This window comes from Perognathus longimembris, chromosome 21 (genome assembly GCF_023159225.1).
Source record: "Perognathus longimembris pacificus isolate PPM17 chromosome 21, ASM2315922v1, whole genome shotgun sequence".
Classification (NCBI taxonomy): Eukaryota; Metazoa; Chordata; class Mammalia; order Rodentia; family Heteromyidae; genus Perognathus; species Perognathus longimembris.
This window is the reverse complement of record NC_063181.1, coordinates 18,617,393-18,630,155: the sequence shown is the minus strand read 5'-3', so window position 1 is coordinate 18,630,155 and position 12,763 is coordinate 18,617,393. Positions and strand designations below refer to the sequence as shown.

Below are 12,763 nucleotides of genomic sequence, written 5' to 3'. Positions count from 1 at the left end.
TTACATAATAGCCCAAAACAAACAAACAAAAAGAATATTCAGACCCCTGGGAAAACAATGTTATGGTAATCTATAAACATAAATAATGCAGGCAATAGAATTTACTTGCTCTTCAAATAAAGCAAAGGAAAAAAATTTAAAAACAAAACATCAATTCCTTCCTGAAACTGAAATTATTATGGGCTATGTATTTTGGTTTTAAAGATTCCTGTCTTATTCAAATATATACCTAGGTCTGGAAGTTATAACATTTTTACCTTCTGGTATCAATGAGAATTGAATTTTCCAAGAATGAGAAAGGGGTGGTCTTGTGGTCTCATTTAAACAGTCCTGTCTGGGAATCGAGACACTTGGACACCTAAACTGGCATTTGATGTAGCTCATAGCACTATCTAAGCTCCATTTTTTTCTTCTGTAAAATGGATATGGGTATGAGATGTCTCCATGGGGATGTCCAGTTCTGTGACAACCATGTGACTCTTTGCTCATCACTTAATGATGGGGAAAATGAAACCCTATAAAAAGGTCAGTAATTTCGAGGGGTAATCCTTTGGATAGGGTCAAGCAGTTCCAGGGTATTTCTCAATGTGTATCCATGCTTCATCATCAGGCCAACCAAAAACAGTGAGAAGCTCACCAAGAGCCTCTGACCCTGCCATCTGGTCTCTCTAGTGAGCAGCAATCAGGCACTTCAAACCAGACTGCTGGCTAGGAACTTGAAACTTTCAAAAGGATAGTTAAGGGATCTTAAAATTTGCCACCTAATAGTCACAAAACTTTAGTGTGTAGCTCTATTTTTGGAGTTTCATCTTAGGACTTGTGATATGCATTTTGGAGTTAGTAATGTTTCAGATTACCATGATCTGTAACCTGAGACTATTTGGCCTTGAAATACTTCCTATATTAGTATTTATATAAGATTGTCAAATAATGAATTACTAATAATATCAAAAAGGCAAAGGATCTCATATCCTAATAATATTTAATTGTTTTAGTTTGGGACAGACCATACATAGTCTTTAGTTTTACCAAGAAAAAAAGAAAGAAAGAAAAGAAAGAAGGAAAGGAGGAAGGAAGGAAAAAGGGAGAGAAAGATAGAAGTAAAAGAAAAACCCTCAAAAATCAACACAGTAAATTTTAAAGAAAATGTGCCTTCATCTATTAATTGAACAAAATATTTAAGACATTTTAGGCCAAGGTATTACAGTATTAGAACAACAGGATTATTTTTCTTGAGGTTTATATATTTATGGGTTAGAGCATGTTTACTTTATATATATGTATGACATGTAAATATCAAATCAAGGTGGTTAATGTTTCTATTTCCTTAATGATTTGTTCAAATAAATTTGAGTAAATTAATAATTGCATGCATTTATGGAATATACTTGATACCCTGATACATGGACACACTGGGACCTAAACAAAATCAGGATAATTAATATTTTCATCTTCTTAACATTATTTTATGTCTGGATATTTCCAGTTGTAAAGAAAATGAAATCACCAAATCAAAGAACTATTTACGGTGCTGTAAACATTGCAGCACTCTTCATAATAGCCAACATGGAATCATCCCAGATACCCTTCAGCCATGAACACATAAAATGTGATGTCTATAGACAAGGGAATATTCTTCAGCCATAAAAACTGGAATGGTAGGGTAGTAAATGAAATGATTTAGATAGAGAAAGACAAATTACATGTGCAAATAAATGCTTTATAACAGTGGATATGAATATAAAATATCATTGAGTCTTGGAAGAGAAGAAAGAAGAGAACAAAAAAATCAAATGGATACCAGAACAGTCAGAGTCATAGAGAACTAGGGCAGAGTTCGTATAGTTCACCACGGTTCACAAAATGACTTCTCAGATCAACTGTGATTGCATAGAGGAAAAAGGCAAAGGAGTATTGAAAAATGGCTTTGATAGTATTTAAGCTGGCCATTCCTGATAAACTAGAAACTGGCTTCTATGAGGTTTTATAATCTTTAAAATATATTTCCTTAATATTGATAGATGCTGGTGGGGATGTGGCCAAAAGGAAATGCTGTTGCACTGTTGGTGGGAATGTAAACTTGTTCAACTACTCTGGAAAGCAATATGGATGTTCCTCAAAAGACTAAATAAACATAAGGGCTGGGAATATGGCCTACTGATAGAGTGCTTGCTGCGAATACACAAAGCCGTGGGTTTGATTCCTCAGCACCACATATATAGAAAAACAAACAAACAATAAACAGAAGTGGCCCTGTAGCTCAAGTGGTAGAGTGCTAGCCTTGAGCAAAAAAGAAACCAGGAACAGTGCTCAGACTCTGAGTTCAAGCCCCATGACTGGCAAAAAAAAAAAGACTAAACATAGAGCTCCCATATTATTCAACAATCCCATTCATGGGCATTTACTCAAATGACCACAAACAAGACCACATCAAAGCTAATAGTACAACCATGTTCATCGCAGTTTTATTTACCATAGCTAAGATATGCAATCAACTTAGATACCTGGATGATGAATGGATGAAGAAAACATGGTATATATACATAATGGAATTCTTTGCTGCCATCAGAAAAAATGACATCACCCGTTATTAAGAAAATTGAAAGACTTGGTAAAAATTATATAAAGGAAAGCAAACCAAACACAAAGAAAAACACAAGCTTCATATTGTCCCTCATTTGTAATAACTAGAATATGTCTATGATATTCTTAGCAGAGGATAGAAATAGCTCGTTAGCTAGCTATAGGACCATATAAAATGAAGCTCATCAAAATATACTCCAAAAACTGGAAGGAAGTGGTTTTTATAAGGTACTATTTGTAGTTATTCTGTTTACTTTCTTTCTTTTTTCCTTTAGTTTATGCCCTGTTGTCACTGTTTTTTATGTCTGTCCCCTTTGTCTTGTATATAAGCTGGTCTGATTTATTGAAGAGTAGCTGAATCACAGAAACAGTGTGACAAAGGGTGAATCAATACAACTGTGATTCTCACTAGACTCTATGTTGCAAATGAACTTTACAACTTGGGGGCAAGGAGGCATAGGAGAAGTGGGAAAAATGAGGGAAGGACATAACACTGTTCAAAAAGAAATGTACCCATTACCTTACTTATATAACTGTAACCCCTCTGTACATCACCTTTACAATAAAATATTCCTAAATAACATTGGTTTGAGTGATTTACTATACTTTTGTGCTCACCTTTGAAAACTTTTTGTGTCACCTTTAGGGTTATAATGTAAATGCAGTAACCATAGATCACATCACCCCATTGCATGAAGCCTGCCTGGGAGATCATGTTGCATGTGCCAGAACTCTTCTAGAAGCTGGAGCTAATGTAAGCACCTTTGCAAACACACATAGTTTCATATCCACCGACAGAGTATCAAATACAATTACTTTTTTTTTCTTTTTCTCAATCGTTTTTAAAAATAACATAATAAAAATGAAGCCCTGAATTGCCTCAACATTCTCAGGGGATTCAAAAAGGAATTTCTCACTATTATATGAATGGGCAACCTGCTGCATAAGCATATGGAATATTTAGGTTATTTTCTGCTTCCATGACTCTAAAGTAGCAATAGATGAAGCTCATTAAGCCTATAATATTTTCTCTCATCTTTGGGATGATTTTTCTTTAGATAAATTATCAGAAACTGAATGACTGATATTACAATGTTAAGTACCCACCATCAGCAAATTGGCGTCATCAAAACTCATCATTATTACATTTTCTTTTCTTTCTAAAATTTAACTCAGTGTTGAAAATCATTTTTGCTTCATACTGGAATATAGTTTTTCTCGTGATTTTCATTATCTGTCTGCCCAATTCCTGAGAATTATTTGCCACATCATATTTCTGTTTCTTTATAGAAGTTTTAGAGCCATCTTATGGATGTGTAAGAGATAATTATTGCAGACATTTTCTCAATGAATGGATCACATATTTTTTTGAAATGTATTCATTAATTCAGTTACTTTTTCATGACGTACGAGTCTCATTCTTAGATTGTGGGTTTGGCTTAGGTCAACGCAGTAACCATCGACGGCGTGACTCCATTGTTCAACGCGTGCTCGCAAGGCAGTGCAAGCTGTGCCGAACTTCTTCTGGAATATGGAGCCAAAGCCCAGCTGGAGTCCTGCTTTCCATCTCCCACACATGAGGCTGCCAGCAAAGGTACCTTAGTTATGAAATTAAGAGAAGGGGAAAATTCCTGGATATGAAACACTTCATGTATTCAATGAATTACATTAAATTGGGGGCAGGGTGGGGGCTGAGAAGCATGTGGAAGTCGATATTAAATAAAAGTAACCTCATCGTTCCTCTGTGTTGGCAGGTCACCATGAATGCCTGGACATACTGATAGCTTGGGGCATAGATGTTGACCAGGACATTCCTCACTTGGGCACTCCTCTCTATGTAGCTTGTATGGCACAGCAATTCCATTGCGTCTGGAAGCTTCTTTATGCTGGTATATTTCCTTAACATATCTTCCACTCTGTCCAAATACCTTAGCAATTATTTCTCCACGTTTATTTGGAAATTAGATCTCATTACTAAATAGGTTTTATATTTTCACTTAGAAGTTTATAACTAGTAACCTCATTCTTGATGAGAACACTTCAAAATTCATCGATGGATGTATAATCTATATTTTGCACACATCATATTTACATACAAAAGGACTCTGGAGCCCTTCTTTGTATAATAACACAAGGTCCTTAGAGTTGAATATAAGGGTACTAAGTGTGCGTGTTTATCTGAACAAATCCATCAAAACAACAAGCTCTTTTCCAGACTTTCTGCTTCATTTTACTGAAATACCTTTGTCTTTTTTCCAATAGCATAAAATAACATACTTTTTAAGGTTTAGTTAGAGCCCATTGAGAAACATTCCAAATTGATTGAAATCACAGTGCTCTTCACCCCATGAGAACTGCTGCTCTTTTATGGTGGGGATTAGGTCCACTCCCCAGCATTTCCATCCCATTATCGCTTCTTCTAGCACAGTATTTTCTCTTATGTAGTAGGTGCTAAAATATGCATATGTTGAGCAAATTATTTCTATGTTACTGTTTTTGACCCTTATTTGTTCCCTGGTATATTCAGACTGGCAATTCTATTGTAATCTCTTTATATGTAACTCTAATCTTGTATAAGCTACAATATTTTTTTTTTGCAAGCAGAATGAGCAATACTTCAATTTTACTACATACAGTGCCTTAAACATGAGTTCTGTTAGTGATTGTTGACAGGTTATTTTCTAGGTATTTTCTCCTCTAAACTTGGAATAACAAATATAATTTAGGTTTTACTATTTTGTTATGAATACTAATCTTTCTATTAAAACATTTTATAATGGGTTCAAAAAATACCAAAATGTCCTTTCATGAGTTGCTAATGGATATTTTCATCAAATACTGTTTCCTCATAAAATTGTAAAAATTTCTTCTAGTTTTAACCTCATTGATACTCTCTTCCATTTGAAAAGTGAAGTGTCTTTATATAGTTATTTGTATCAACAGTGTGAGTGAAATGTGGCAGGAAGTCTGTAGACATTATACCTACATGTCTTACACATACACACACACACACAATTGTATCAAGCATGCAGAGAAATAGTTGAGAATAAAAGAGACAAATATGTGTGCCTTCTTATCTAGATACGCATATATCTATATATGCGTATCTAGATATGGTATGTATATATAGTATATTCATGAAGAATACATAAGACATGCATATATATGTAGACAAATAATTCATTATAAGTAGAGGTTCCTCTGTATCTATCCTTCTTTACCTTCCCTATCACCTCCACACAATAATTTTGTCTGTCTTTGCCATTCTTTTCTATTTAAATGCAGGTGCTGATGTTCAGAAAGGCAAGTATTGGGACACTCCATTACATGCGGCTGCTCAACAGTCCAGTACAGAAGTGGTAAACTTACTGCTGGAATTTGGAGCAGATATCAATGCCAAGAATACAGAGCTTCTGCGACCTATTGATGTAGCTACAGCTAACAGTGCGATGGAAAGAATACTACTTCAACATGAAGGTAAGGGGGAGAGATGGGCACAAGCATACTCAAAAAAGTAAATTTGCCTGAAATATTTGGAAATGGGATGCTGTGTTTGACATAAAAAAATAATGGCATGCAACTTGGAAGATTTACTTTGGAACCTTGTCAATATTTATTTAAAAACATTTTTCAATTCAGTTGGGATCTATCAAGACTTTATTATCCTGAAATCTAAGTGCTCAGGTGGTAGAAATTGGGAGAATCATGTTTCAAGGCCAGTCTGGAGGAAAAAGTTAGAGTTTTTTTTTTTTATGAAATAAGAAGCTGCATGTAATGGACCACATCTCTTGTGGGAGGCATAGGAAGGATTATGATAATCTGAGGGCAGCTTGGAGCAAAAATCATGAGGCTCTATCTAAATAAAAACAACTACAGCAAAAATGGGCTGGGTTGGGGCTTAAGTTGCATAGCAAGCAACACCTAGGTAGAACACAAAGATCTTAAATTCAAACATAGTACCCCACAAAGAGACAATTTCATCATTTTAATTTTCACCCTATCTAACCTTTCATATCCCTTTGTTTAAGGATATTCAGCTTGTTTTGACAATGCACATTATAATGTTCTGACATAAAATTTTATTTTGGGAAACACATTCCATTTTATCAGGGAGTATGTTTCCTGTAGAATGCTGCAGATATATAACAAGGAAAGATCATCTCAAATCAGGAAAAAAACCCACAAACAACAACTTCATTTGAAGTATAATTTGTTAAACTTGGTTCTGAGATTGCAACAACATTTTTTTTTTTTTTTTTTTTTTTTTTTTTTGCCATTCCTGGTCCTTGGACTCAGGGCCTGAGCACTGTCCCTGGCTTCTTTTTGCTCAAGGCTAGCACTCTGCCACTTGAGTCACAGCACCACTTCTGGCCATTTTCTGTATATGTGGTGCTGGGGAATCGACCCAGGGCTTCATATATACGAGGCAAGCGCTCTTGCCACTAGGCTATATCCCCAGCCCCTGCAACAACATTTTTAAAGATTAAATATCAAATCTGAATTTATGGAAAAATATATGGTTAAAAATTTCCTCTGTCGAGGAAAAAATAAAGTACTTATGGATTTTGACTAATAACCCTTTCTGAAAACCAGTATGTATTTCTGAGGCTTTTAAAACAACTTCATAATCTTGAGCACAGAAATCATCTTTGTTGTATGATCTCATAAATCAAAGCAATACAAATGTATTTAGGTAAACTTTCCTAGTATACTTGTTATACTAGTATAGCTTGCTACAAAGCATTATAATTTTTTGTTGTTATTGATTAATTCATGTATCCTGCAACATAAACGTTTGTTTTGGTTAGAATGAACAAATACCTTCTGATCTTCTCATAGCTACCCCAAGTTCTCTCTGCCAACTTTGCCGACTGTGTATCCGAAACTACATTGGGAGACCCAGATTGCACCTGATATCAGAACTCCAGCTGCCAACCTTACTACAGAATTTCTTACAGTATCGATAAGGTGGTAAAATAACTAAAAATTCTGTGAAAATCAGAAATTCCTACTTCATTTGCATAATGAATGCTTCATATTAAGATGTAATTAAGCATAAGGTAATAGTATGAGACAGAGAAGCAGTAAAACACCAATTTTCACCTTAAATATTCTAGTTAGTACAGTTGTTTTATGAATTTTTACTGTATTTTTGATTGTAATACATTTAAATACCTATACATAGTCACTGTTCTCATACATCCTCTAGTTAACTAAGGAAAAAAAAAGATTGGGAAATTCTCCATTTTGTGTTTTTTCAATGACAAAAACATTACTTATTAAAAAGTTTTTTAATTATTGACTCCAATTGTATTATATTTTAAAAGATCTCTATGTCCCAAAATAGTTTAAGGGTAATTTTCACTCCTGTCATTGGTTGTCTGTGTTTTAATATTGACAAAATTGAGTACAATGTAGAAATGACAGTTTATGTTCTTTTTGAATAAAGATGTATCTCTTTCAAAACATCCATTATGTTGAATGTACACCTGACATTCTAATGATCCATAAATGAAGAAAATAGAACTTTCCTTCTTCTGTACAAAGAAAATAAAAAATCATCTCACTGAAGCAAATGGGCCCATGACAAGTAAGATAGAAAGTTAGACTGTCCTCTTTCCTGCCATACACTGATATGGCTATTTTTAAACCCTTTCTCAGGAGTAACTTCTTAAGGTCTGCCTCCAATGCTTTTGTACTTATATTCCAGCCTTCTTTCATTTCAGGAATTATAAATCAGTAATTATATACAAGCTGGAAAATAAGAACTTCATATTTAGCCAATAAAGAGGTGGAGGGTTATATAGTCCCGTGACCATCAGGCTAAATCAAATCTGTAAAAAATGGAAGACAAATCTGAAGTCATAGAATTTTCAAATAAAATACAAAGATATGCCCTTTACAATTAATACAGGAAACATTTTGTCATGAATCTTGAATAGTACTGCTTCCCACACCAGAGACATTCAGAATTTTCTATGTATGGATATGAATATCAGTGCTTCAAATTCAGTTTTTTCTTTTATAATTATTTTAAGTGGTTGTACAAAGGAGGTACCGTATAACAAAGCAGCTTATGAGTACAATTTGTCTGGGTTTTGAGCAGCATCTCCTTCAACATACTCACCCACTTCAACCTAACCCTCCCCTTAATTTTCTTAATTTTGTGGTATATATAATGAATTATTGACTTCATTCTCCTCCATTCCCCACTTCACTCATATACCCCTCTCCTTTTGGATATACCTGTTTTCCAGTGTTGATTTTGTTGGGCTTTGACCTAGATTTCCAAATGATTGCACTATTTGAGCTTTCCATAGAGTTTATTATACTCCCATTAGTTTATTTGTAACCGCTTGCATACTGGCCAACCTGTTTACTTACAGATTTATAGGTACATTCTATCTACCACAAATGGAGGGAACCAATGCAATCTTTGTTTCTCTGGGACTGCGTTACTTCACATAATATAATTTTTCCACGTCTTTCCAACTCCTTGCAAATGGTATAGTATCATTCTTTTAATAGATGAGTGAAATTTAATTACACACACAGACACATCACATTTTTATGTCTTGGCTATGATGTAGTGTTGCAATCAATATGGTTGCGTTGATGGTTTTCATGTAACCTTGTTTGTGATCTATTGTATTAATGCCCAGAAGTGAGATTGCTGGGTCATAGAGAAATCAAGCTAAATAGAAACCCAACAGAATAGGAAAAGATTTTTACTAGATATACAACAGAGATGAATTGCCTAACATCCAGAATATACATACAGCTCAAAACTGTAAATCCTCAAATATTAAACCCTCAATGAAATAACAACCCAATTATAAATGGCCTAAATACTTAAAGAGAGACTTCTTAGGAGAAGTAAAAATGGCAATTAGACACAAAAAGAAATGCTCCACATCTCTGGCCATAAAGAAAATGCAAATCAAAATGACACTGACATTCTACCTCAAGCCAGTTAGAATGGCCAAAAGAAAACTCTATTATTATGTTGGTGGGCACACAAGTTTGTTCAACTACTTTGGAAAACAGTATGGCAGTTCCTCACAAATTAAACATAGAACTACCCTATAACTAAAATTCTTTTTACACAAGACAAGTGTTCAGAATATACTATGTCTCCAAATGATAACACAAAAAAAGAAATATAAAAGCCCCTTTCTCACCCTAAGTCATCAGTGGTCCTTTTTAAGCTATACTTTAAATTGCCAAAAATAGAAGTAGATAAGTGGTCATTTTCAGTATGTCCTGCATAGCCACATTTAAGATTAGAGAAAGAAGTACAAATATAGAGTATAACTTGTTATGAAAATTTTTGTATTAGGAAGACTATGCTAATCACATATTATCCTAACTGCAAAAAGTAATTCATAAATATGGAAGTGAATAGCTCAGAGGGAAGCCATTATTCCATTGTTCAGGTGATCTAGTTAGGGGTTTATAGCCTGTTTAACAAGGTCTGGCATCAGGTACTTCTCATGGGTTTTATAAAACAATTTTCAGTAAGTAAGTAAAATATTTAAGTTATTAAAGCAAATTCATAGATCCAACCAGTTAAAATGTACTTTGAATTGTCTGCTCCTGCAAGGGAACAAAAAGTACCACTGCAGTTGATTCGGATTATGGTGACCGAGCAAATTTTACTGTCTGCAACCGAGCAAATTTTACTGTCTGCAATCATTTCTAATAGATTCAGAGAGAAGACAAGTAAAATTTTGACTTTGATGAAGGTAGAGCTCCAAAACCCTTGTGACTAAAGATTAATAATTGACCTTTTAAAAGCAACATATCAATATTATATTTTTACTTTTGACACCTGTTATGGTATGCATATGAAGTACGCCCCCTCCTCCCAATTCATGTATTGAGGGCTTGGTCATTGATAGCTGATCCAACAATTGGGACATGATTGGATCTTGAGGACTGTGATGTAATCACTGAAAAAAAATCCTCCAATGAGATTATCATTTGATGGGGTACTGAGAGATGGTTGAAACCTTTGGAGATGCTGCATATTTGGAGAAAGTAGGTCCCAAGGGATGTGTTCTTGTGAGGAGGGGTTATGGCTTGTCTCAGGCTCCTACCTCTTACCTCACTGTGTCTCTTTGTTTCCTGGCTGCCATGAGGTCAGCAGCTTCTTCCACATACTCCCACCACCATGACATTTTGCAGGTGAAGCACAGAACCAGCAGTGAAGCAGAGGAACTAGAAGACCATGGGCTAGAAATCATGAAACTAAGTTTCTGGGTCAAATCAACTCATTCCAGACATCAGTCATAGCCATAGAAAGCACCACAAAAAGTTTCCCCAAATAGTAACACATGAGAGACCCTTTCACAGTGGAAGCAGGAGACTCCAAGGAATCTAAATGACCAAGACATATATGAGAAAATAGCTGTTGTAGCTGAATTTGTTTGCTCTGCATCATATAAGCAAAACTGATAAGGCTAAGTTCCCAGAAATACTCATTACTAGAGTTTTGTGCCAGAATATTAATAAAACATGCTTTTGAATCACTGATTAATGATTTCCTCAAGCTCAAGTAAAAAAGGATTTGGGTTCCTAATATGATATGATATCAACCAAAATAGAGTCGTAAGGTGATTGCTTATTGATTCAAGAAGGAAGTCATCAGTAAGAATATCCAATATACAATAGAGAGATCACATTGTAGACTCATGCATGGGCACTAAAATGTTTCCCTACATGAAATGTCTGGAGAAAGAAAATGAAATGAGAGGAATATGAAAGTATAGCTTCTTTGAAGTAGTAGGTCAGGGTGAGTTGTTTAGCATAGCAGGTCTTCTAGTTTCTTTGTCATGGTGTGACTACACCTAGATGAGACCAAAGGACTAACGACATGGAGAATACATTGTTGGCTGATCTCCCCTTATCAGTATACAAATTGGAATTAGCTAGTTCAAGCTCTACCTCAGGCTTTGAGAAGGAAAGCTTGGCCGGGCATAATAACTCGCGGCCTGTAATGCCAGTTACCAAAGAGGCAGAGATCTAAAAGATCATTATGAAGTCAGCCTGCTCAAAAAGATTGTGAGCTTCAATGCCAACAAACAATGTGGATATGGAGTCATACACCTGCAACTCTTGGTACAGGTACAAATATCATGGTTTGAGATCAGCCTAGGTGGAAAACTTAAGACTATCTGAAAAGTCACAAAAGTAAAGAGGGCTAGAGGCATGACTTCAGTGGCAGAACATCTGCTTACCAAGCATGATGTCCTGAGTTCAAACTCCAATACTACAAAAAGAACTGAGAGAAAACCAAGGTTTGATTCTATGGAAGGCAATGATTCCAATCTTTCATCTTTATTCTTTTACCCAGGTAGCATCTTTACAGTTCATGATTTAAAATAGACAAATCTAACATGTTGGATATGGTTTGTCACCTTTTAGGACCCTAACTTCAGTTGTTTGCTCAGAAGGTACCTTGAATGAGTCACCTTTATTAATTCCATCCATGGAAATGATTTTGTTTATTTTTACTGTTGCTCTGTTCTCCCACATGGAGGAAGCGACACTTTTAGTAGTCCCAGGCTTTGTTCCTTCCCATTCCCTGTCCTGACCCACTAGATCCCAATATACTCACAAAAGAAGGTACATCTGAATAGGATTGGTTATGTTGGAAGGAGAACTAAGCAAAGAGTTACTTTCCACCCACCTAAACTGAGATATCCACAGAGAGTAGATACCCTGCTTTGCTTTGCCACATCACACATTTTATTTTATTCTTTGCCAGTTCTGAGGCTTGAACTCAGGGCTTGAGCACTGTTCCTGGCTTCTTTTTGCTCAAGACTAGCAGTCTACCACTTGAGCCACAGTGCCACTTCTGGAATTTTCTATATATGTGGTGCTGAGGAATGGAACGCCAGGTATCTTGAATGCAAGGCAATCACTCTACAACTAGGCTATATTCTCAGCCCCTAAACTTTACATTTTAAAGTGGAAGTTTATCCTACCACCGTCCAATTCAGCACACTTGGACACATGCCTTATGATGCAAAGACACTTCACTCAAATGTTGGGGTACATTGAGGACCTTCATACAAAAACATAAACCGTATTCTCTTATACTATTTTTATCAGTAATTTATTTGAGCTTTTCTAACTGCCTCAATACTTTGTCTTGTCAGAATGGTTTCAGATATCC

At 35.4% G+C, this 12,763-nt stretch overlaps 1 protein-coding gene across 3 annotated transcripts in view; it reads left to right on the top strand.

The window, feature by feature from the left end:
- Asb5 (ankyrin repeat and SOCS box containing 5) overlaps positions 1–8,053 on the top strand; it is a 58,072-nt gene extending 50,019 nt beyond the window's left edge. For all 3 annotated transcript variants that reach the window (XM_048330848.1, XM_048330850.1, XM_048330849.1), the window contains 5 exons: positions 3,230–3,337; positions 4,027–4,177; positions 4,338–4,472; positions 5,869–6,060; positions 7,423–8,053. In XM_048330848.1, coding sequence (XP_048186805.1) covers positions 3,230–3,337; positions 4,027–4,177; positions 4,338–4,472; positions 5,869–6,060; positions 7,423–7,550 — 714 coding nt within the window. In that variant the 3' untranslated portion in view covers positions 7,551–8,053. The remainder of the gene's footprint in view (positions 1–3,229; positions 3,338–4,026; positions 4,178–4,337; positions 4,473–5,868; positions 6,061–7,422) is intronic.
- Positions 8,054–12,763: the final 4,710 nt, after the last annotated feature.